Source organism: Xiphophorus hellerii, chromosome 18, assembly GCF_003331165.1.
Source record: "Xiphophorus hellerii strain 12219 chromosome 18, Xiphophorus_hellerii-4.1, whole genome shotgun sequence".
Lineage (NCBI taxonomy): Eukaryota > Metazoa > Chordata > Actinopteri > Cyprinodontiformes > Poeciliidae > Xiphophorus > Xiphophorus hellerii.
The window spans coordinates 9,631,252-9,658,315 of record NC_045689.1 but is presented as its reverse complement, the minus strand read 5'-3'; the positions used below and the strand labels follow the sequence as shown (position 1 = coordinate 9,658,315).

At 39.2% G+C, this 27,064-nt stretch overlaps 1 protein-coding gene across 1 annotated transcript in view; it reads left to right on the top strand.

Moving 5' to 3' along the window:
- b3glcta (beta 3-glucosyltransferase a) overlaps positions 1-18,478 on the top strand; it is an 84,784-nt gene extending 66,306 nt beyond the window's left edge. The window contains exons 10-15 of the mRNA XM_032545769.1: positions 444-513; positions 2,686-2,799; positions 13,352-13,451; positions 13,833-13,952; positions 16,018-16,162; positions 17,948-18,478. Of these exons, the coding sequence (XP_032401660.1) occupies positions 444-513; positions 2,686-2,799; positions 13,352-13,451; positions 13,833-13,952; positions 16,018-16,162; positions 17,948-18,115 (717 nt within the window). The 3' untranslated portion in view covers positions 18,116-18,478. The remainder of the gene's footprint in view (positions 1-443; positions 514-2,685; positions 2,800-13,351; positions 13,452-13,832; positions 13,953-16,017; positions 16,163-17,947) is intronic.
- The last annotated feature ends 8,586 nt before the right edge of the window (positions 18,479-27,064 follow it).

Below are 27,064 nucleotides of genomic sequence, written 5' to 3'. Positions count from 1 at the left end.
ACGAGGTTGCAGCTTTGGCATCAGGCTAGCATGGAGAGCACCACTTCAAATTCTTTCAACTGCGCGTGGGTCGGATGTCATGGATAATCTTCCGCTGCTGCTAACAGGCTACTCCACACCACATCAGGGACCTCGGTGTACTGAACCACTGATCTCAGTACAAAAGTTTTTTTGATATTCGAAACAGTTGTGTGGGCTCCTGTACTCTTGTTGCATCCCGAAAGACCTCTCCAAAAGCCTGAAATGTCCATCCACATTCATATTAATTTTGTTTTTTAATGTCATCATACTGTTCTAACCCTGTGTGAAGGAACATTTTTTTTAATATATTTTTTTAAAATAATGTTTTATGATCATAAAAACATATTATAGACACAACGATGAGTTTGTTTTAGCACTCATGCGTCATATTTTCCACTCAATTTTGATCTTTTCTTCACAAGGAGGAGCCTGTGAAAAAAGAAGACATATTTGTTGCTGTGAAAACCTGCGGAAAGTTTCACAGTGAACGAGGTGAGTCACGCTCTCACTCTGAGAAAAAGCCACTTAATTTTCATGTAAATATTTCACATTTATGCCCTGCTGTTTTGGGTAATGGATTTGTTTTACCCCTGACATGTGAAACTGTATGAGTGCCTTCTCTTATTATACTAAAATCCTTCACTAAATTACATGTTGAAAGGATTTATTTGTACTGAAGTAAAAAGAAAAAAAAAAACGTGTGAAATACTTAATGCTGTGTTTCACCCTGGAAGTACTTAATACTGTATTTCATGCTGGAAAAGCATACTCATCCAACAGTAACTCTTATTGGCACATTCTGGCCACCATTAAGCTTCTCACAGTAGTTCTGCTGCTATTTTAACCTGATGAAAATGGAGTAGGTTAAGTCAATAGAGCAAATGGCAAATTAATTATAGAGAGATCGGACAAATTGTGTGTTATATTTAAAAGGAGTGCCTGAAATGTAATTTCATTAATTACTTTAATTACTGCTTCCTCTTCCAAGCTGTTAATATTACGTTAAGACATTGGCAGAATGGAAATAATCAGGTTACTAATAACACAGATTAGTTCAGACTTATAAAGTAAGCAACATGGAAATGTTTTGTGTTTCATTCAATATCTCACTTGGTTTAAAAAAAAGCCTAATCCTTTTCCCTGCCGGATGCAATGATATGCTTTTATAGCACATTTAGAGAATGACTGCTGCAACAACAGTAAACATCCTATGTGTAACATGTGTGTGACATCACACAGCTGCGCAAAGTAATAAAGCTGGCTAGACTGGAGATAATACCTGGATCAGATAACAAAGGCTTCCAAAAAAAAGATCAAGCTCTGACAGATAAGCTTTGGTGGTTATTACTATTTTCCATATTCTGTATTTATGAAATATCTAGCCCAGTAACGCTTACAATAAGAATATTATGAGAGTAAACTTTTCGATATTATAAGGCGAAGTACAATTCTTCTCTATTGTCTCATTAACTGAGAAATCTTTTTTTTTTTTTTTTGGCAATTGAATGAGCACATTTTGTAAATGATTTTTGTGTACATATGCCAGCTGGCATTCGTTAAAGGAGTAAATGTGAGATGTTCATTTGGAAAGAAACAATTTTCTCCGCAGTTAGATTTAAAAAAGTCAATATTTCCACGCATTTCATTCAGTCTAATGCTTACCTTTAATTGAGAGGAGGCCAAAGCGCCTTCAGTCATTCACACGCTGAAGGTGGTGAGCTACATTGTTTCCACAGCTGCTCTGGGCCACTTTACAAAAGCAAGACTGCCATGTGTTGGCGTCTCTGGGCCCTCTAACCACCACCAGTAGGCAAGGTATGTGAAATGTCTTGCCCAAGGAAAACGACAACTGAGACAGATGGAGCAGTGGTTTGAACTGGCAACCCACCGTTTACATGCCACTGTCTTCTAACATTTTAAGAATTTAAGAACATTATGTGAAGATAATGAAGCAACACCACAAAACGTCAGTTAAAAGTTTGGCACAAATGAATAATGACCCAAAGCATACCACCAAATTAGGTGTGAAGGAGCTTAAACACAACAAAGTCAAAAGTTTGGAGTATCTTCGACAAAGCGCTGATATCATTTCCTGAGAAAATTTGTAGGCAGGGCTCAAATGGTTTGACCTACCTTGATGACCCCAGATGTGTCTGCAGGAATGGGATAAAATTCCAGCAAACTATTGTGAAGCTTTTGGAAGAATAATCAAACTGTTTGGCTCAAGTCACATAATCTGAAAGGTTGTTCAAATACAGATAAATGTATTTGAACATTTACTTGTATAAACTTTTGACTCTAAAAATTCAGTCTTGCATTATTTGGGTATTTAGAAGATATACAAATATTTTGTATATCTGCTATATGTGCTAATTTAAAGTTTTACCAAATAAAGAAAAAATATTAAATCAAACAGTATCGTGTGTCTGCATTGTTTCCAAATTAGATTTTTTTGATCGGTTTAGGTTTTTCAGTCAATAAGTAAACATTTCACCAATACCAGACAGAAAGATAGGGTACTTCTATATCTGTGCTTTCACTTTATATAAAATAGTAATTAGATCAGCTGCAAAATAAATTGTGTATACCCCTCAGAGACCAAAGACCTGCTTATTTTATAAACTTTGTGAATATTGTATTGATTTTTCCTGCCCTTTGCTCTAGTTCCAGTAATAAAGAAGACTTGGGAAAAGGATGCCTTATTTTTAGAGTACTACAGCGACCACGCCGAGCCTTCCATACCAACCATTAATTTAGGAGTGCCAAACACTGAGAGAGGTGAGTCCTCCTTTTTCAAGCCTCAACACCCTCAGCCTCTCCACAGTAGATGCAGTTAGTGGCCTTGGCTGACGCTGTCAGCTGCACTGCACACATTGGTAAATGAAAAATGATCTGGCAAACTGAGGCTGAAAGTTACACAGTCTAAGGCCTTGTGAAGGGAATGTAATTCAAACCGAATATTGGAGGAAAATTGGAAGTAAATGAAGTGTCAGCAGGGAATTTCTCCACAGATTGTTTCTAAAATTGTGTTTATGTTACCTCTGAAAATGAAAAAATAATAGGCTATTACACTAGCTTTTTTTGGTTCAGTGTGAGCTTTTTGTAGATAGATTCCCACCTATTTTTTTTAATTTTTTAAAAATATTTCAGAGGAAAACTGCAAGGTGGTGATAAATGCATCTGTGTGTCCCTTTTACTTTTGAATATTGGGAGGGTCTTTCTGGCAGCTGTGAACAATAACAGGGGTGAAACACTAGTTGGAACAAGTTGTTAAATTATCATCTGCTATATTTCACAGATATTTTTAGACTAATGTGTTTCACTTGGTTCTTCATAACTGCAGTTTTGTTTTTGTATTAGTAGAGGAAATGTTTAGTTTATTTGTATGCAAATTTGGTTGTTTTCACCCAACACACGTCAGCCCTTTCACTCTTAACAGATGTTGCTGAATCACTTCTCTTAAGCTCTTATTTGATAATAAAATAGTACAAATTACCTTACAAGATACTGTACCTCACATCCTATAAAAACCATACAATCCTAAGGGTAGTATGGGTATAGGTGAAAAATTTTAATTTTTAACTCCAACAATAAAGGTAAACAATCAATCCGTTAATTATTACATAAACTCAAATTAAATTTTTTTATCTTAGAAGATTTTAGATGAGGAAATTGTAATTCAACTTTCTAAGAACAAAAATAAACCCAGAGGAAAACATTACAGTCTGGCATTTGCTTAGTTGTTAGCAACCTCAAGCTGCACCTGGCAACAAAGCCCGAAGGAGGCTCCCTCTGGGAATGCCCTACAGATGACTGACAGGAAGAAGGAGACCTTGGGACATAGTGATGTCCCTGTGATGCATCTTATACTGATGGACAGTTATATGGATGGAATGGAGGACAAAATGGTGAATATCTTTTTTTGCCCTCATTTCTAGCTGAATACATTTATTGATATGCTAATTAGTATTTTAATATGGCAGAGTCAGCCTTTCCTTGTGTAAACCTTTATATAAGCTTCACCCCGAGGCAAGATTTGGAGTGCGAGTCACGTCATTTCTGAATGAACTTGTCAGGAAGGTCTATTTTTTCCTGTCTCTGCCATTGAGCCATTTTGACTTGACATCTCACATATTTTAGTCAAATGCCCAAACATTTTCAAATTTAGAAATTCTTTATAACATTAAATTGAAGCAGATCAAGAGAGCATTCTCAATTTTTTTGTATAATAGGTAATATTTTGAATTCTCACATAAAACCAGCACAATCTCTCTGCCTCTGTTCTTGCTGGAGGCTGGAGCCAAACTTACTCTACAGTGAGATTGCCGTTGGCACAAGAATTGCTCTATAGACCTGTGATTCATGTTGCAACTTAATGGGATGTGCAATGGCTGTAGACATTTTCAGCCTTCAATAGAGTGGGTAAAGGTTGCACTAAAAAAGTCTAGTCCTTTCTTGCTTCTGCTGCTGTCTAGCTCCCTAACAAGTTTGCTTTGCAACCTGTTTTCAGAGACTAAAGGAGGTAGGTTGCCACTGGCCCCTTGTTGGTAAATGTGGACTTGCAGTACTGAGATTTAGTGATATGAAGGTGAAGTAACTTTTGCCATGTCAATCTCTTAATAGCTCTGATTTTTTATTTAAACCCCTTAACTCAAGATGTTAGTGACGATAGACATATTTTTAATCGCATTTTTCATATCTTCTTCCTTATGACTGATCCTTGGATTCATTTAAAAGTAAAACATGTCTCTTTTTTCCTGTTTGCATATTTGTAATTGAAAGTGCCTTCTTCTAACTGCTCTTTAACAAAAATAAAAATAAAAATCAGCTTGAATTTTCTGTGTGTTTGGGTATTACATTACCTTTAATACCAAAACCTTTTATTCATTCCACCTCTAAGTTTTCTTCTCCAGAAAAATCCACACATCCTTCCTGCCAGTAACTGGTGTCGGTATTTTTGGAAGTCAATGTTGGGCCAAGTCTCTGTAAAAGATCAAGCAGTAGAGAGTGTGTCCTCTATAATTTGTTTTCTAAGGCATGCCAGGTTCTTTTTTGGAAAGCAACAACTTGGTGCTGGCAGCAATCCACATCCCATCATCGACTGGTTTGGTAAAATGCCAGACAATAGAGCTGCTGTCAGAGCATTGTATTAAAACTTAAAATCAATTCTACATCTAAGAGAATAAACAATCTATTGGAATTACAGAGTGATTTTAGATTGGAGTCCAAACAACACAAATATGTGTATAAGAAACAGTTTAGTCTATAAATTTGAGTGACTAATTGGCAGAAACTCAGTAAAGTGCTCCTGAGAATCACCTGAAAATGATTAAAACTATAATTTTCTTTACTTTTATTTGAGTCATTCCTATTTTGAGTAAGAATGTTTGATTTCTCTTCCAAACAATGCACCATGCTGTAAACCCTAACCCCTATTGCAAATGTTGAGACAAAAATTTCAACCGACAGCTGCTGTGGTTAACGTGAAGTAATCTATAAATTAACCAACAATAAATAAATCAAAACAAGACTAATTCGGGCGTGCTGTGGTGGCACAGGGGGTTAGCACGCCCCACGTTTGGAGGCCTTAGTCCTCGACGCGGACGTCGCGGGTTCGACTCCCGTTCCCGACGACCTTTGCCGCATGTCTTCCCCCTCTCCTCACCCTCCTTCCTGTCTGTCTACTGTCGAAAAAATACGAGCCACTAGCACCGCAAAAACTCTTTGGAGAAAATTTTTTTTAAAAAACCAAAAAAAACAAGACTAATACTTATTAATACCCTACTTAATGAAGACAGAATGATACCTCAGGAAGTAAATACTAAGGCAATCATAATTAAACTCATTACAAATCTGAGCATTACCAGAAGCTTATTTGTTTCTTAAAAGTCATGAGGAAGGACATTTTATTGCTTATTTCTGAATTATAAGAACAAAGCCTGAACAAAGAAAGGAAAGTGAATAAAACAAAAGTCCTAGAACCACCCTCATTAGTCAGTCATAGCAAACAGCAACAGCGAAAAGAATCCAGCTTCTATGAGGTCCAATTTGTCACTCCAGATTCTCTCACATTTCCTTTTCTAATTTCTAATTCTCACGTCTAGTTTTGCCGTTCTGCCACTTATTTCTCAGCTCACTTACTATTGGGTCTTGGCAGAAGCTGCTTTTTCATCATTCTAAGGTCACTACATGGAGAGAAGGCAGTCCTGCTCAGTTCACTCTGGCACATTTGATAACTGGATGGTCCCAACTTTTGGATCATGACGAAAAATGGTGCTAATTTGATGGAAAACACAACTTATGATCCCTAACTGGATCAAGATGAGCATGCCTGCATGTAGAAGCTATAATTTTACACAAGGAAAAACTTGGAGAGCTTTCATTGTGGCTAAGATGAACATTACGACATTGTAATTGATTATTAATCCCTGAAAAAGTATTTGGTCACTGATTTTTCAATCTTAATTTCAGCTAAAATATTCCTTGGGTCAACCAATGAGACAGACTTCAAAACTCTTCAATTTCATACCTACTATTCATATAATGACAATGAGACAAAAACAACTTAGCAAGGCAGTTGATTTCATTTGCTTTAAAATCCTGGGCCACTACTTGCATATTTAAGAATATACTATGTCGAAATCTATGGTTGTACAAGGACATATGGAGTAACCTATAAAGCCGTAGCTCTGTAAGTTATTATTTACACCCAAGGTGTTTATGCTTCATTAAATTACTCATATTTAAGTCACAGGTTTACAACAGTAGCTAACACTCACTCAGATGAAGTGGTATACTGAAGGTAACTGGAAAGTACTTTGCGAAAGGATTTTTTAAAACTTTTTTGTGGTACCAGTAGCATTTATTCACAGTAATTAGACGGGAAATGGGCAAAGAGAGAAGGAATGAAGACATGCAGTAAAGGTCCGAAGGTCTGTAATCAAACCCCAGACAGCTGTTTCAAGGAGTAATAGCCTCTGAATATGGGGCACCCGCTCTACCAGTAACGCCACACATGCTTAACTGTGACGAGAAATATTGTGCAGGTTTTATATCATGAAATTTCACACTACGAGTTCTTGCTACATCCTTACTTGCTCCTTTAAAACAGGAACACGACAGCGAAAAAGAACATAACCAAACATCCATTGCAGTTAGTCAGTATGTAGTCAGTATGTGAAATATAGCCACTGTCCTCATCAACAGCCAGAAAAATACTGAATGAAAAGATGCTTTGATTTTCTAAGATTAAGAAAATAGTAGATTTTATATCCTGGAGTTAGATTTTTTTTTTTCCTCACATTTGCTGTCTGTGTCAGTTTTCCTTTAATGCTTCAAAACCTTTCTCAGCTGTCACTTGATTTGAGGTGTAAAATGATAAAATCTTTCATCTAATACGTGAAACATAACCTGCAGGTTAATTTTCTCTTTTAGATTAAGAAAGTTCATTGTTGCAGTTAGCATCCATCTATACAACCTAATGCTCGTATAGATGGATGCTCACTAATGCTTTAAAAAAAAATTAAGTTATTAATTTTGAGATGACATTACAAGTGCTCAGTTTGAAGCCTCATATGACAGGACTGAAAGGGGAGGTGACAGCGTGGTCCCCTGGGCCAGCAGAGTGCCACTCTGCAGCATATAATGCATTTCTAATAGGCTGCTGTTTATAGCCAGACCACATCTGAGTGAAAGCAGCCTGCTTTCTGTTCTTTTGACGTTTTTTTTTTTTCTTACTTTTTCGAAATGACCCAACTCTTGGATCTTTATCAAAATAAAACCATCCTTAATTTATTTTCCACTATCTGTTTATGCAATGGGAATACCATTCTGCTGCAACTTGACAGGAAATCTTTGAAAATAAAGAATAAAAAAGAAAGAGAGATGGGCTTTAAGGCTTTCAAGCATTAATTGGGCTGAAAATGTCATGTGGGCCTGTACAAACAATCCATATTACAAGAGTTAATTGAATCAATTGCTGCAACTAATGATTTAAATTTTTGCACTAATGTCTTGGTATTTTCTAAATTAATCTTTTGATAATCACATTTTCAAAATACCTTTTTTCTACTTTCTTCTTTGACAATAGCATTATCGTCTTAGTAAAGATTACAAATGAAGCATCACTCGCTTATCTTACGCAAAGCTGCATTTTTTTTTTATCCTTGTATCTGAATGTGTGATGAGACTGATTAAATGACCTGGCCAATTGATAGATAAAAAATAAAACAAAAGCAATACAAAGTGTATTAAAATGGTGAATTTATTATGCTGAAATGTCTAGCATCATCTAGCTAAATAGGCTTGAGCAATAGCCACTGCAACACTCATTCTCTTAACACAATTTATTTCTCATTTTAAAAGCCAGATCAATATTATTATTATATTATGATAAATTAAGCCTTTGGTCTTTCATCACCAAACAGGTCTAAAGATGTTCTGTCACTTTAAGTTCAATTAGGAATCATTTACTTTGCTGTGCAAAAATATTCATATTCCAGGACATTTAGTAATTTTAAAACAACTAACCTCAATGTGTTGAATGCTACGTTACAGATCAACACAAACTGATGCGTAATTCTGTGACAGTAGGACAAGTATGTATGTTTTCTAAATAGTTTGTCTAAAGGTGTCATGTTTATTTGTATGTAGTCCCCCTTAGCCTGGAAGATGCCCAATAACTCTGAAAAGAAAATGATTCCCACGTTTCACTGAAGGGTTACAGTAGCTGGGATTATGTACTGGTTGTAGTGTCTCAAAATGTAAGAAAGTTCAAGGGGAATAAATACCCTGGCAGGTCACTGTTTTTTCATAACTTGTTATACTATGGGATTATGTCATATAACAAAAAGGCAACTTAAACATATGCTCCTCCATCCTAAAAAAAGTTGACAATTAAAATTATATTTCTAAATATTGTTTTAGTTAAATCTTGAGCTTGCAACAAGCACACTGGAGATGTGCATAAATAACCAACGCAAAACAGCCGACACCAGAAAACACAAAGTCATTTCATTTCTCATAAACAGAATAAGAGAAAGTGCATTACCAAATCTTGTTTGACATCTTGTTCAACAAAAAGCTGCAGCTCTGCTTTTTTCATCCAAAGATTTATGTCAGTATTTATTCAATGCGATTCCTGGCAAAGTTTCTCTCAAGGATCATCCTGAAGATAGTGTCTCCTTCACAGTATTGACTTGAAATGTATGCCAGACTTTTGCTTTCAGGAGGCATCTATCTAGTGTTGGCAGGAATCGGGGTTTGGTAAACAGCCAGTTTACAAAGCTTCTGTCAGTAAACACTGTCAGTTAAATGTAGCTTATAACAGATTTCATATATTGGAGTACATGTGCATGAGATGGATTTTGAACTCTGATTTTAATTTGCACCCGAATGCTGGAGACGGGCACAAGGCTCCTAGTGGCTGCAGAAAATGAATTGATGGATTTCAGTTTGAACCTAAAAAAAATGTAATATGATCAGTCTGCATAAAAAACATGTTTGTGCCTTTTATAAGAAGATGAGCAAAAAGCAATTAATCATAATTTCTCATTGTTCGCCACAAGCCAGGGGATATGACAAACATTTGGTACAAGATGCTCTGGTGAGATGACTTCAAAACAAAATGTTTGAATTTGCATAGCTGTAGTAAAAAGCTAAGTTAATAAGAAGTCACATTATAACAAACTGAGGTCCTGGAAGAAAACTTGCTAAAAGCTGCAGAAGGCTTTAGACTGTGGTGAAAGTTTACTTCCCACAAGACAATAACTCCAAACACACAGTCAGTAATATAATGGAGCCAATCAGATTAAAGAATATTCATGTTTCTTAGATACAGTCAGAAACCAGGCTTAAAACAATACTTGAAAATAGGGTTGTTGTTTTTTTAATCCAGTGCAGCAAAGCCTGAGCAAACAGGAATAAAATCAACTGTTGCATTTTTTTAAATTTTATACAATGATATTCCTACAATTTGTGACTTTTACATCATAAAAGTTGAAAATATTCTAGCTGTATGAATACTTCAGTAAGACACTGAATGTTTCTACAGCACTTGGGAAGTTTCCCAAGTGCTGTAGAAAAGTCATTACAGTGACCTGAGAGTGAGATTACTTCATGTAATGATATCCTAATCATAGGCTCTTTCTGCTCTAATTAGGTCTGAGTCATCTCTAAATGCCAAATGTTTGAAGTGGCTGATTTGGTAGTGGAGTTGGCCATATATTTTTGAGTAATCAAACTAATTATCTGACCATAAGAGAGCACTTATAGATTGTGTGTAGCGCATTGTGCTTTGAGCCTGAGATGGTCAGTTTGGGATCAAATTTAAAGCTGGAATGTTATTTTGCTAAAGCTATGTATTTTCACACAGCATGGAGATGGAAAATGACATGACTATTAATAATTATTTAACATTAGTATGTCATGTGTTTCCTTAAAGTATTTAAAATTACAGCTTACAAAAGAAAACAGTTGGAAAACAGACTAAACTGTACTAAAGAGAAAATTAAAGGATTATGTAAAAGGAACATTTTTGAGCTTTACATCATGTTATGTTTTGTCCCTCATCAAAACATACCTGCAGTGTTGCTTGAATTCTTTCTTGCATGTTTGAGAAATCCTTTAATCTCCCATGGCAGCTATTCGGGGGGTGCCTGAACACTTGCTCCCTCAAAGTGCCACCTATTTCCACAAAGCTCCTCCTTGAAGCTGCAATCTCCAGCAGAGCTTCCACCTCACAGAGCAGCACTCCCCAACGCCTTCCCCACTCAGCTCCTCCAGACTAGCGACAGCACCAGCTAGCAGTGGAGCTGGGCTTTGCTCACAAACTAGTTCTCTGTCCAACACTCCTAAGAACGTTTGTAAATGGCCTAATGGAGGAACATTGTTATGGTGATGTGCTGAAAGCAGAGTTTCAGAAAGAGTAGGAGCTTCTTAAAGCGACAGAGGCCAATTTCAAAGTGCCAAGTTGCGGTGTCAGGTATATACATAATTTTTATAACAACTAAGAAAACACATAATTATGCTTTAAAATGTCTCCATGTGCCTGAAAAATACATAATACTGCCCCTTTAAAGAAACAGCCTCCATTTTGCTTCAATGACCTAATTAAAGACCATCTGTCTAATCACCCTGCTGTCACAAAGTGATACCAAGTTAGGTGAAAAACCAACAGCTTCTCCCAAAATGTGTATTTTGACATCTAGTCTGTGCATGAAAAGAAAGGATGAGACAAGATCCTGAAATTTTCGTGGCAGAACAAGAAAATGCACATTCTTCCCTCCCTACCCCATATTGACTTAAAAAATAAATAGCATATAGAAACAGCCTAAGAGAAGCTTTAAATTTACCAGATTTTTTAAAGTCTTGTGTGCGTATTTTGTGATCATAGAAAGTACAAAAGAAGTTATTTATTTCATCTCTCTGGTGTCAGCAGCATTACTCACCACTTCCTGTTTGAAATAGGATTACCAGTGTTGTCAGAAGATCTGCCCTAAAAAGTGGGATTTTGGATTATATCTCTGTCAGTGTCCTTTCTCATTTTATATTCAGCAAAGAAAAGACTAAAAAATACCTAAGGTTCCCTATAAATAATACAGCAAGGTCTCAGGATTCGTAGTAATGCATGCCACCAGGGATTTCTGTGCCTCCGTTGCTGTGTAGACATCTGAAATCTGGCGAGTTCATTTCTCTTGGCTCTTGGTTTTGTTTGTTCACAACCATACTATGGGTTTTTGTTTTTAGGAGATGGCATAGCATTTTGTTCCTTCTGCCTGTCATGTCAAACATGTCAGGCTGAACACTTCATCTTTGCGACCGATCCTGCCAAACTCTCATAATTTTTTCTAACATATCAATAAGTTGACATTTCTACTTTGGCAAAGTTTAGCTGGAAGTTTTTTTAAAATAAAAACTCTAACTCTAGGAAATCATATTGGCTGAAGTGCAAAGTAGGTCTTACAAATATGAATATTTTGAAGCAAAGACAGAGTAAGCTTGAGTTCACATGTTTGATCTCAGGGAGTAGCTGATATGTGCACCCGGAGCCAAATATACAGTACCGTACGGTGTCCTTGAGAAGGCAAAAGTGATGCATGTTTATGCTTACGATGCACAAGGCTGTCACGCAAAAGCTGCAAACACAAAGTAGTGCATATTCTGAAGCTTTTTTTTCACATCTATTTATTACATTTCTAAAGGTTTCTGTTATAGAATCTGGTTGAAGTTCCTGCTCTATCTTTTTTTTCTTCATACGGTAACTTGCAAAAATAACTGTTTCCATGTTTTGTGAAATTACTGCCGCAAACTTTGACGTATTTTACTAGGATTTTAAGTGAGATACAAACATAATTGTGAGTAGAAAGAAAATTATGTTTTTTTAATTGTATTTATTTTTTCTATTTAAAGGTCTGGAATGTTGTGCACATCTATTCAGCCCCCCGACTTTTTGCTGCCTTTACATTTGCAGTTATTTTTGCCACACATCTCTGCCAGCTTTGAAAATCTAGAGATGGAAATCGGGACCAATTCTTCTCAGTCAGGTTGGATGCAGAATAGCAACAGGTTCACTTTGGTGAGAAGTAAAGCCTCAGGTGGGCGAATCTGCAGAGAAAAACCAAGTGATGCAACGCCTCTGTTTGGTGTAGAGTGGAGAGGAGCGTCTTGGAAAGTTTTCAGTCTAAATTACTCCTGGCTTTTTTCAGATAATGGACTGAACTATATACTGAACCTACAGTTGACAACTATTTTATCCCTGATCTGTGTGCTGTGTTCCTTAGTCTTTGTGACTGTTTGTTCATTATTGTTCTCTAGCAAACCCCTGAGGGCAGAGCAACGGCCTAAATACAGAGAATAAATACACAAGTGGACTCTATTTAATAGTTAGGGGACCTGCGTTTCACGGGATCTTTTAAATGTATTTATTTATCAGACTGAATAGAAATGGATGCCAGACTTCTCATGTTTATTTGAAAACATTATGCAACTTTCTTCCTCTTTACAATTATTCATTACTATGTGTTGATATTTTATTTGACATCCAAACCAATAAGGTTTATGACTGTAATATTTCAATACATAAAAAAAATGTCATCAGGTCTTAAGACTTTTGCTCACATATGTAGCTTCGTGCTTTTTAAGCTCTTCAGTGTCAACATGATAAATTGACATTAATTATGTTTCTCAGTTCTGTGAATTTTGTAAATCAATTAAACAAATGCAGTTGTGCCTCGCTTTCCTCACAGGGTCATTTATCTTTGCGAACCACAGCTCTGCACATGGTCAATATGTGACTCAGTCAGACTGGTTGATGCTATGTCTCCATTCATAGGTCATTGTGGGAAAACATTTGCAATCCTTCAGCGATTCCTGAGCAGCGCTGTGCCTGACACCAAGTGGCTTGTTATTGTGGATGATGACACACTCATCAGGTAAGGTTTCTTTAATAAGAATATTCAGCATAGCCGTTTTTTACTTTTGCACGTCAGGGATATCTTCAATGTGTATCCCCCAAGATTCGCTGACATTTATTCATAAATGTTTTTTTTACAGGTTTAGTCCTACCTTTAAAATAATTTGCAGAGTGAAAGAGAAAAACTCCTAAACGCCAGAAGTCACTTAACATCCTGTCAAAGATTTAAAATCACACCTCCAGCTGGATTCACCTGCAGTTGGGTTTCCTTTCAAGCAGAAGGCTCTGGAGGGAGAAAGATTGTCCCAGCTTCTAAATGGAGCGTTTTATAGTCATTTAGGCACACGCGTGTAAGTGTGATGAGAGTGTGTGTCATGCCTTTGACTTGTGCTTTTCGTAGCCTCCCCCGACTACGAATCCTGCTGAGCTGCTACGACCCCTCCACGCCGGTGTGCCTCGGAGAGAGATACGGCTACGGACTGAGCCAAGGTGGCTACAGTTACATCACAGGAGGTGGAGGGTAAGTTTGACTGCTCAGATGCTTTGGGAATAAGGAGCAGCAGATGAATTATAAAGCATGCGATAAAACCCCAGCTATCTTTAATTTACAGATTAACCTTTGCGGTTTCATTTGAGTGCGCTTTTAGGAAAACCTTGTTTACAGGGCTGCTGTCTACATAGATGAAATATTTTGAAGTAAATCACCACAGAAGAAAGTCGATAAACAGTTTTAATCAGCTGATATGACAGGACAGTTATTCGATGGTTTCCATGGTTCTCTCAGAAGGACTAATTGCTAATCAATGGTAGAAAAATCAGCATATCAAGAAGTGGATTTGATCAAATTCTGATTTTAATGCCCTAGCTTTACTATTTAAAATTCTTTGATGCAGCATTCGGTCGTTTGAAAAAGCTTATACATAAGATGAATTTTGAACTTGAGAGTGAGAGGTGCAGGAAAAATCTATTTAAGGACCTCGCTGTTGCTGTGACACTTCCTCATTCAGGTGTCACCCACAAAAAAAAAAGATCACAGGTGATGAGTGACTTCTCCGGTAGCTTACAGGTTTTCTATTCCTTTCATTTGTAGCTTTTGCTCATTTCTAGCAAGTAACAGCTCAGTTTGCAACTTTGCTCGAAGTTCAATGTGAAAAAGTATTTCTTCAGTGCCAAGACATGCAAAGAAATATGATTTTTCATACTTTACTCTTTGAGAATTTCTACTCAGAAATTCATTATTTCTTTCATGAATCTTTTTCTGGGAAAATATGACGTGACAGAGAGGTGCTTCTTCTTTTATCAGCTGACCACGAGGCTTGACTAGGAACCCTATATTTTTCTTGGCACTACAAAATTGAAGAGGAGGTTTAGATGGGCTAAAAAAAGAAAAAGAAAACTCCAAAGCTCACTGTTGGAGAACTGCAGAAAAGAGTGGTTTGTCAGGGTCACCGAGTCTCCATTACCATTAGACACTAACTCTTGTTTGGGAGTGTATTATTAGCCAGCCTGTGTTGTCCCTGGGCAATTTTCAGAAACTGCACCAAAATTGCACTGTTCCCACTAAAACAATAAATTAAAGCACATCGGCTTTAATTTATTTATTTAAGTGTAAGAGTACTTGCTCTTACACTGGCTTCTTGTAGCTCAGAGAATAGACTTTAAATTAAGTTCCCTGATTTGTAAATCTCTGAATATACCACCAATATACACTGAAGATGTTTAATTACATTTACTTTTTTAAAATATGAAATACTTAGAACTGGACTGAACAGTTCTCCAATGAAATCTGTAGACCTTTGAAACCTTTTCTTCCATTTATAAAAATCTAAAAAGTTCATTGACTGCATAGAATTAACCAGTCTAGAATAGAAATTTGTTTTGGTTTCTGATGCTTCTGGTTAAATTACAGAGTAAGAAGGTTGTGTTTTTTTTCTTTTTTGAAAAATGGGTTTCATCAGAGGAGTGGCGCTGTGTTTGGCTGTGTATGGGGTGGCAGAAGGAGAGGCTCACCCAGGGCACAAAATGCCCCTATTGTATGGTCTGTGATGCTCTGGGACTCTTTCTCTTCCAAATGCTCTGCTGACCTTATTAGAGTACAAAGCATCATAAACTGTTTCAAACAACAAGATAGTTTAAATGCAAATCTGTTGGATTCTATCAGTAAATGTAAAATGGGTCATCTTTGGGTCTTTAAACAGGATAATGAGCCCACATAAATGACCAATTACCATGTAAGACACTAAATACAACACTGTCACAATAATCCTTCCTCTTCTCTCTTTATAAATGATTGCACATGGATGCACGTAAAGTTCCTTTATCCTTTATTTCCTCTACAGTTTGTATATATTTGCTGTCTGTATTCAGTGAGCACTTGCTTGTCCACACGACCTTGGGAATAAATCTGATTCTGATTCTTCAGGATAAATCATTTCAAATCTTTTTACACATCTTTAGCAGTGGTGCCAGTGAATTTGTCGACGACTCTATATTGTGTAATCTGTCTGTACACTGTTGATTTACTTTGCTGCCACAGTGGCTGGCGTATGTTTGCCTTATTTTGAATGTCTGCTGTGTTGCTGCAGCATGGTGTTCAGCAGGGAGGCTGTGGTCCGACTTCTTAACAGCGGCTGCAAGTGCTACAGTAACGATGCGCCTGATGACATGGTGCTGGGAATGTGCCTCAATGCTCTCGGGCTTCCCATCACACACAGTCCACTATTTCACCAGGTTGTATTCAGATTTTTCATTTCAATGTCTCTCCTTTTATTTTTTGTAGCTACAATGTTTTATGACATGTTATCTTGATAGAATGCTCTAAAATTATTATTTTGCCTTGAATTGTGCTTCTTGCATAGTAGGTTCATTTATTGCAGCAACTCAATTCACTTAGTGAAACACATATTTGTAATTAATTAATTACAAATGGACTGACACACTCCAAAGTTTTGAGTAATTTATTTTTACTTGATTATCATGTTGCAGTAAAGAGATAAGGAAAATATTAGACTTGTTTTTGGAATATTTTATGCACAAGGAGAGTTAAGGGGGGGGGAATGAAAGAACATGCACCAGTCAGTCCATGTTCTCAAGTCAATCATGAAGCAATCAGCCATGCAAGGAGATAGAGAAAATCTGAGTTCACTGCAGATAGTCAGCTCTATGTGTGAACATGATGTACTCATTATTTCAGTGCAGTGAAAATCAGTGGCGGCAAAAGAGTGGTGAGTTTGCACGATGCGTTTTTGTTAGAATGAGCGCAATAACTTTGTGCTGCAGACCTCAAAGAGTGGACGGTTGTTTGCAGGAATTTCCCCTGACCTGACTCTCCTCTGAAGTGTTATGTTGCTTGTTAGGATGAGCTAAGTTCAGTTTGAACCTTAGCTGAAGTGGTTCTAAAAGGTAATTGGTACAGAGAATGTTCAGTCAGAAAGCAGAATAATTGAATCATATCTTTTGATGGATAAAAGCAAAATTACAAAAGCAAAAGTCATAGAGGAAAAGTCCTACATGTTATGGTGAGCAAACATCATTAATATTTTGTTGAGCTGTGTATTTGTCTCAGTCATGAATGTGTTAAGAACAATAACAAAAAATTGCCTAACAATAATATAAGTGTTAATGTAGACCACATTTGCTTTACAGAACCTTACAGCTGCTGTTTTGTACAATATAATAATAATATATTTTATTCATCATGCCCTTTATATCTTGAGATTTCAAAGGCTACAAAGGTCTAAAAACAAAACAAGCAATTACAATGGATGAAAATAAATAAATGGTTGAATAAATGGATAAAAGAAGGATGAAGGATAGTCACTTTTATGAGATGAATAAAGTTTGCAAAGTGAGCATCTTTAATGCAAATCCCATAATATTAAAACATGTGGTGCCAAAGCATTTCTCTAAAAGTTTTTAAATGTCATCACATTACATCCACAAACATCTTTACATCTTTTAATTTATTTGGGATTTTCATGTGACAAACCAGCAAAACTATAAAGTGCAGAGAGTTTTGGTTTTTTTATGAAATAAGAATCAGAAAATATCAGCAGTAAAACATGCGGTCTTCATCCTATCTAACATAGTGTGGGATAGTTTGCATGGGCATAAATTTTATCTCTACATGTGCAAGACTTAGAAATTTTCTAAAAGACTCAGCAATAGGTATGTATGCCATACCATACATATTTTTCCCCACTTTAATTATATACTGCATTGTGTCAGTCTACTATATAAAATTCTAATAAATTACATTAAGGTTTGTGGTTTTAATGTAACAAAATGTTCAAAAATAATTTAAGTGTCATTACGGTTTTTCCAAGGCACCATAGGGCAAGGAGGAATTTATATATCAATCATTTAAGTATTTATACGTGTGCTTTTCTGCTTTAATATTTTATTATTTGAGGTCATAATTACATCAATAATTTCCTTGAGTTTTTTTATCATTCAGTGTTGCTGAGGCTACTTTGAAATATAAATACATTAACTGGATATGTTGTTTGCTTTCAGGCGCGCCCAGAGGACTACTCCAAGGACCTCTTAGCTCACCAGGTGCCTATATCCTTCCATAAACACTGGAACATAGACCCTGTTGCTGTTTTCAATAAGTGGTTAAGGGATGACTGGAGAACAAATACCTCAGATGAACATAATGAGAAGAGTAAAACAGAGTTATGATAAAAACCCTTCTAACCTGTTAAAACATGTATGTATAGAATGTGTTTGTATTATTAAAGGGTACCAGTTCACAGATGTAAATGTTTTTCTATTGTTACTGTGAATTATTATTATTACTATTATTATTAAGAAAAAACATGTGAGGGTGTGTGTGTGTGTGCGTGGGTGCGTGTGGGGGTGTGTGTGTGTGTGTGGGGGTGTGTGCGTGGGGGTGTGTGTGTGTGCGTCATCAGGACTGGGATTGCATGTTGAGGTTATATTTCATTTATAAATATATATAAACACATCTCACTGCTCATACTTTTTTGTTCTCCACAAGATTCTGTATCTTAAAAAATCTTCAAAATAATCAATGATGCTGTACAATGCTGTCAGGATCTGTGTTTTCTGTGTTCATTTAGAGTTTTTTGTGTCCTTGAGTCTCTTCGTTGTCCTGTCCTCCCCTTGATTATTCCCAGGTGTGTCTCGTTCTGTGATTACCCTCCTGTGTATTTAACTCCACCTGTGTTCCTTGTTCCTCGTCGGGTCCTCGTCAATGTTAGCGTCTATGTTTCGTCAGTGTTTCCTTGTGCCTGCTTCTTGTTGCTGGACTTATTTACCATTAAATCCTCATTTTCGTCATACCTGGGTCCGCTGCGTCTGCCTCACCACCTCACCCGCACCACACTTATGACAGAAGGACCCGACCATACCGATCGGTGAGGCTGCTATAATGGACCCAGCTGGAGCGAGGTTCCGACCAAAGGAGCAGAGCGGAAGGAGGCGGAGATCCGGCAGGGAGGAGAGGGAGCTAGTGGAAGCCCTCGCCGACTTGCAGCGGGAGCTTTTCCGGGGGACAAGACTGGTGTTGGCACCCCCCGGATACGGCCCCCGTCGATACCTCCGTCCGGGAAGCCAGCGACCTGAGCCGCCGGTGGAGCCGGCCCCTCGTCGCTTTCCGGAGCCGCCACCTCCGCTGTCTGCCCGGAGACAGCGACGTGAGCCGCCGGCAGACCCGGCCCCTCGTCGCTTTCCGGAGCCAGCACCTCCGCTGTCTGCCCGGAGACAGCGACGTGAGCCGCCGGCAGACCCGGCCCCTCGTCGCTTTCCGGAGCCGCCACCTCCACGGTCAGCCCGGAGACAGCGACGTGAGCCGCCGGTGGACCCGGCCCCTCGTCGCCTTCCGGAGCTGTCACCTCCGCTGCCGGTTCCCAGGCTCCGCTCCGGCTCGCCCCCGCAGCCGTTTCCCAGGCTTCGCTGCGGCTCGCCCCCGCAGCCGTTTCCCAGGCTTCGCTGCGGCTCGCCCCCGCAGCCGTTTCCAAGACTTCGCTGCGGCTCGCCCCCGCAGCCGTTTCCAAGGCTTCGCTGCGGCTCGCCCCCGCAGCCGTTTCCAAGGCTTCGCTGCGGCTCGCCCCCGCAGCCGGTTCCCAGGCTCCGCTCCGGCTCGCCCCCGCAACCGGCCCCGAGGCTCCGCTCCGGCTCGCCCCCGCAACCGGCCCCGAGGCTCCGCTCCGGCTCACCTCCAGCCGGCGCACCCGAGGCCGAATCAGCCGGCGTTCCAGCCGGCGCACCCGAGGCCGAATCAGCCGGCGTTCCAGCCGGCGCACCCGAGGCCGAATCAGCCGGCGTTCCAGCCGGCGCACCTTCCGAGACTCCCAGTGTTCCTTCCGAGACTCCCAGTGTTCCTTCCGAGACCCAGACCCCCTGCGTTCCTCCAGAGACTCCCTCCGTTCCGACTCTGACTCCCTGCGTTCCTCCAGAGACTCCCTGCGTTCCGACCCTGACCTTCTGCGTTCCTCCTGAGACCGAGACCCCCAGTGTTCCTCCTGAGACCGAGACCCCCAGTGTTCCTCCTGAGACCGAGACTCCCTGCGTTCCACCCGAGACCGAGACTCCCTGCGTTCCACCCGAGACCGAGACTCCCTGCGTTCCACCCGAGACCGAGACTCCCTGCGTTCCACCCGAGACCGAGACTCCCTGCGTTCCGACCGAGACCCCCAGTGTTCCACCCGAGACCGAGACTCCCTGCGTTCCACCCGAGACCGAGACTCCCTGCGTTCCACCCGAGACCGAGACCCCCAGCGTTCCGACCGAGACCCCCTGTGCTCCACCAGAGACCCTGCCTCGGGGGGCTCGTCGTCGCCGTCTGTGGGCGGCCCCCGGGACTCATCGCCACCTCCAGCGCCGCGGACGGCCGCCGGACCGCCTCCGTGGTTCCCGCCTCCGGGGTTCCCGCCTCCAGCGCCGCGGACGGCCGCCGGACCGCCTCCGTGGTTCCCGCCTCCGTGGTTCCCGCCTCCAGCGCCGCGGACGGCCGCCGGACCGCCTCCGTGGTTCCCGCCTCCAGCGCCGCGGACGGCCGCCGGACCGCTTCCGTGGTTCCCGCCTCCAGCGCTGCGGACGGCCGCCGGACCGCCTCCGTGGTTCCCGCCGCCGCGGACGACCGCCAGACCACCTCCGTGGTTCCCGCCTCCTTTGCCTCCGCCCACCCTGTGGGTAGTTTTTTGTTGTTTTTGGACTCTTGGCCCTCCCTGTGTTTCCGCCCGCAATGGTGGGTTGTTTTTTGTTTTTTCTGGACTCTGGCCCCCCGTCCAGCGCCCCTCCGCCCACCCTTGTTGGGTTTTTGTTTTGTGGGCGTCTGGTAGCCGCCCTTGAGGGGGGGGTACTGTCAGGATCTGTGTTTTCTGTGTTCATTTAGAGTTTTTTGTGTCCTTGAGTCTCTTCGTTGTCCTGTCCTCCCCTTGATTATTCCCAGGTGTGTCTCGTTCTGTGATTACCCTCCTGTGTATTTAACTCCACCTGTGTTCCTTGTTCCTCGTCGGGTCCTCGTCAATGTTAGCGTCTATGTTTCGTCAGTGTTTCCTTGTGCCTGCTTCTTGTTGCTGGACTTATTTACCATTAAATCCTCATTTTCGTCATACCTGGGTCCGCTGCGTCTGCCTCACCACCTCACCCGCACCACACTTATGACAAATGCCTTCTATTTTGACATAAAAGTATTCATATTTTAACATGTTTTGCATCTCAATTTCACTAGAGGCCGTTTATCAGACTTTTGTGTAACACTGCCTTAATAATTAAGTTGTTTAAAGTTATTGAGTTACTGTATGACTTTAAGCCATCATAGGATTTTGTCCACACCAGATTTAAACCTGTTTCTAGGATGCTCTTGACTGTTCCAACATGACTAAATCTAGAAAACCCTCTTTCAGTGTGAAGGCTGCCTTGACACTATTAACACATTAACACATTTTCATTTGCTGCTTTCTTGACCATGTTACCAAAGTGCAACTGCCTAGGCCGTCACATCCACACCAGGAAGTTTCTTTACAGATTAGAGAATTTCTCCCTACACATCATGGAGATTTTTGCACCATCAATTTTAACCTTGCTGGGAAAGAGGAGAAATTTTAAGATTTTTTATCAATTTATCAGCAACATGAGAAGAGACATGTTAGATGGCTTTCGTAGCCGGTGCAGTACTCTGCAAGCTGCACAAAATCCAATTTTGTGTTTTTATTAATCACTGTTTGCTGATTACACCCAGCCTGTGAAGCTTGATGCTGAATCGTTCTTTAAAAAACCCTATAAACCTGAAACTGCAGTGAGAAAAACTCAGTTTCCTTCACAGAGTTAATAGGTTTTAATCCCAATGTATTATTTTTCTTCAAATACAGATGCATATCCATACTCCTAACAGGACAAATACAACTTTTTTATTATTTTTCAAAGTAATTTATTCCTAACATTTTTTTAAGTGGTATCAAATGAGAAAATGTTTAAGAATGAAAGGTGAAAATTTTGCAGTTCAGTGTTATAGGCAAACTACATGGCATATATTGGAGTGTGCATGCTCAAAGCAGTTGGGGAACTTGCATCCTCCATCATTCCTGATGGGGAACGCATTCATGATTCACCCCAGAAGACTTCTAAGGCCCTGCTGAGACCATTGAGGCTCTGGCTGAATGTTTTTTATGCCATAATTCTGGCTCAGTCTGGAACAAATGACCTCTAAAATGTCACCAATGGGAACTTTAAAAAATTTCTACTTTTTATTGGCAGGAAAACCCGATTATCTTTAATTTAAAGTCTATGCAGGTTTTGGCAAAAAAAATATATATATTTCTGTCACTTTTCCCTTAAACTGAGGCACAGGTGGAAAAAGTGCAAAATTTTATGCTCACTCGTTCTTGTAAAATATTATATTATATTATTATTATTATAAATATTACCGGGAAGAGGGAGAAAGAAATGAAATTTAGTCTAATCAATTTTTCATTTCCCTTTTTTACTTCCTGTGACAATTAATGAGCTGACTCAGAAATTTGCTGACCGTTATTGTAAATCTTTTACAGGCATAAAGCTTCAGTCGGGAAATTAAACATTTCTTCTTCTGGCTCATTGCCATCTTAAAAAGCAACACAAGCCAGCTGTAATCTCACAAAAAAAACCTGAAGCGACTGCTGTCTTACAATGGTAATAAGAGCTTTTGCAAAGCTCAGTATAATGAGAGGCTTCATATTGCTCCCATCAAATCCAAATATAAAAAGTTAATAAAGTAAAACTCATTACCAAGTAGGAAAATCGCATTGTAAAGCAGAATGTGTTCTTCTCCTTTGAGATTGTGTCTCCACTGTGGTTCTAGATTTATGCTGCCCTGATAGTACGGTGCTCTGGCACGGTTTCATGAGAAGTCTAATAGCTTCAGGCGTTTGAAGCAGTGCAGTAACTCAAGTAGACATCCTCTAACACACCTATGAAATGTAAGCTATTTGCAGGAAACAAATTAAATACCTTTTGGGATTTACCCATACAGGAACAGAGAGAGGTGTTGAGGCAGTGTTCTGCAGGTGGAATCACTGTGTAAATTGAAAGAGCAAGGTTCAGCTTCATCACATTAAATCTAGTCTTTAGTATTTGGGGAAAACCAGGGAAAGGGCAGATCAGCAACTCTATAATTTATCAATAAAGCAGTGTTGTTCTGCTTGTTGCCAGAGTTTTATAGCAAGTTTGGAAATGCAAGGTTGTGAACTTTACTGACAGAGGGATTTGTGTATTTGTTGATTATTTTTGTTGGTAAAATTCATTGACAGCTACAGTAGTGCCTTGTAAAATTATAAACACTACTGGAACTTTTTCACATTACAACTAGGGCTGGACAAAAAATATATATCATAATAATAAATATATGTATTGTGAAAGACACCTGATCGATAACAATAGATACTATGTCTGATAGGATATTCAATAATTTCACTGAACTCCGATCCAGTACCGCACAGCATTCTGGGTGATCAATCCAAACACATTTTATACATTAACCAATATAGGCATATAGCATATCCATGTAACAGGCAGAAGTTCATCAAAATGATATAAACGAGATTTTCTACCTTCAACACTAAGCAGTTAAATTAAAAAAATATACATAAATAGACGCTAAAGATGCGGTAAAACACACGGCAGCCCAATACGGTCCTACCTACACAAACTACCTATTAGATTCAAATCCAAGTTCTGCTCTTTCCAGTGACACCAGAATCACCACACTACATGCAAAACTCATTGAACCAGCAGCCAAAGACGTTAAAACATGGCTCATTTCATAAAGCCAAAACCATGAATTCAGTCCAACCTTTGCTGTTTCATTGTCATAATCCATGTCAGAGTAAAGATTTCCACTCCATTCCTGAAATCCATTGTCCTTGTTTCATATTATTGTGATTCCTCACTATTTTCAATAGGAGCACTGGAAGGAGGTGGGGGAACTCGAAACTATAATGCCATGACGTTGTGACAGTTTAAACAAATATGTAAAAAACATATTTTTCATAAAAGACATGCGGCAGCTTTAAAATATCCACATTCTAGTATTAAACTTGCATTAAATCTACTTTGGCAGTTCTACTGAACCTGATATTTTTTTTCCAGTGTCAGCAAATCCTCACAGAGAGAAAGAGAACTGGTGGACCATTCTGTGGTAATGGTGTCAAAAGAATCCTCTTTTCTTGAATGTGACCAAAATAACAAATAGGATTTTAGATTTAAGACAAACAGTAGTGTGTAAAACTATTTCCATCATAGGCGGAGAAGTGGAGGAGTATAAATACCTCAGTGTTTACGCAAACAACAGTTAGGACTGAAGACAGTCACTTTTTATACAAAAAGAGGCAGCAGACTGTACTTGAGGAATACTAGGTCCATTGTTGTTTGAGGCAAGATGCTGCATATCTTCTAAAAGTCTGTTGTGGAGAGTGTCATTTATTTTGCTATCATGTGGTGGAATAGTATCAGGGCTTGCAACTTAAGCTCAACAAGCTGATGAAGAATGCTGAATGTTTTGTGAACTGCGCTGGAGCCTCTGGAGATGGCTGTTCAAAAACGGATGCTTCATAAAACATAAAGCATAGTGAATAACCCTCAGCATCCTCTTCACAACACTGTAATGGTTTAGTCTTTCGTCATAGTCTTCTTCAGGTTCACTGCAATCCAGTCTGCTACAAGAAGTCCTTCCTCTCCACAGCCATCATCATTTGAAATAACGACTCTTGAAAAAAGTTTGAAACATTTCATTTCTCTTTGGTCTGCATGATGCATTAATTCAGGCATTTTTAAATGAATGAGAACAGAGTTTATGAATAGCAGCAGCTTCACTTCAGTTGAACAGCAGTGGACCTTGCAAAAACTGCAACCCAAAAGACTCGATGACAAAAAACAACAAACTGTTTGAATTGTTCATTCTATTTTTAAAATCTCTAGATCTAAATCTAGTGTCTGCTAGCAACCATCCAAACCCCCAACAGTCTCCTCACAGCACCTAAAGGATGTGTTGCTGGGAGCCTGTTAAAAGCAGCCCCAGGGAACACCCGGATGTTCTTTGTTAATACCCGGGCCTGTGGTGGTTGTAACATTATAGCTGCTTAGCTGCAGTTAGTGTTGACACATATGCCCTCGGGCCTCTTTCACCTCCAAATTTACCATGCTGATGGGAGAAAAATGTGAATTGTAGAATTCAGTTGTTGCTTTAACCCTAAAACTGTTTACATGTTATCCAATGGGTCCATCAACACACCCTGACCGTTAAGGTGCTTTAAACATTTAAGTCATGCCAAACATGTTCAATAACTGTTAACTGCATTCACTTTCACCAGCAGAACAGAGCAGATGAGAAGAGCTGCAGGAGTCAAATCTCACTTTTTATTTAAGCTACAGTCATGATCGTATAAGAAAAGCTACTAAAACACTCAGAGAGGACATCCTCTACTAAAACTAAAGTATTACGGATGTAACGGTTTCTCCTTATTGCTTAGTGTCTACCAGTTCTCTAAGGATCATATTGTCACCTTCCTAAAATCATGATATCAGTCATGATTTTAGGAAGGTGACAAACACAGTGGATGTAACTCCATACCAGAGAGAAGAGGAGCAATTTTAATACAAAATCTCTTCCCTTTTCTCATGAATGAGCTTTATGAAGCAGCAAAGATTATTTTAGATGGAAAGCTGTAGTGTCAAAATAGATTTCTTGTGCTTCAGGACCTGGACGATTTGTCATAATGGATGAAAACATGAATTCTGGTCTTAGCATAAAATTCTGATGGGGAATGTCCAGCCTTCGTTTTGTAAACCCAAGTTCCGTCACACTTGTGTTATGCTGCAGCAAAGTTATCCGAACAACAGCGATGTCACCTTAAAAAACTCAAAAAAGGAAATGAAGTTCAGATTGGATTGAGATACAGTGAGATTATCTAACTACTCCCTTTTGTGCTCAAAAATCCTCCATTGTTTCATTGTGGCTGAATCAATACAATTCTTCACAGATGAGTGGGACCAATTTCCTCCAAAGTGATGTAAAAGGCTGACAGTTTTACGGACGTCTGTTGTTACTGTTCGTCGCAGCACAACTGATCCACAGAGCCCCAACATTTTCACTCGGGGCTCTGTGGAGTTCCAAGGCTTCTTTTTCTATTTTTTTCTGGTTGTCTTTGTCTCATAGAAATTTGTTTAATGACTTGAAACATTTTAACTGTGATAAAAAGCAAAATAGAACAAATCTTTGAGCAGAATATTTCCACTCCGCTGTATCTATTTAATACAGCAAAATAATGTCTGTCCATCATTGCAAAATAAATCCTTTGATGCAAACATCTTAAGAATAAGGATCAATATTTGTGCAGATATTTATGAGACCCAAGAAGACGAAGATAATTACTCCCACAGTACCTCTCTAAGTAGCCTACAGAGCTAAATTCACACTATCCTCTGAACACACACACTATCCATGGTATTGTACTCCCTAATTGCTTTCCACATCACATGGAAGTCTAATTCCAGTAATTTAAACAAGCCATTAACCAATGTAGACATCTGACACATTGCTGAAAACAATCTTTGTAAATTATAAATCTGCAGGAGTGTATATCCTGAACATGATACGCTCTGTTGTATAATTAGAGGATATACATGGACTGAATTCTTACATTCTGGTCAGATGTTGTGCATTTTCTATATATAAATTATATGTAGAAATATAATTTATATATAGAAAATAAATTATATATAGAAAATGGTTTTGATGTTTTACCATCAATGTCAGCAAACAGTGTGGTCGAGTACAACATATTCCCACTGATACAGACCTGGAAAAGCTGTCAAAGATCCTATTTAGTCAAACTTGTATGTTTAGTAGCCAAGCACATTTAAAGTTTGTTCCTCAGCAGGAGTAATTTCTTTGCTTCTCTATTGAGAATAAGAACATCCCAAAAATAATGAACATTGTCAAGGATGAAAAATTACTTATGTTCAGAATAACATTGTTTTTCTCTTCAAGGTTAAATTGATTGAACAAAATGAGTGGCAAATTTAATAACCGAGTTTGAGAAATTTCCAATTTATAAAATGCAACCTGTAAGTGTTACATGTAAGAGCAGCAAAATCCTCAGAGGACAAACACTGAAAGTCAAAATGTGA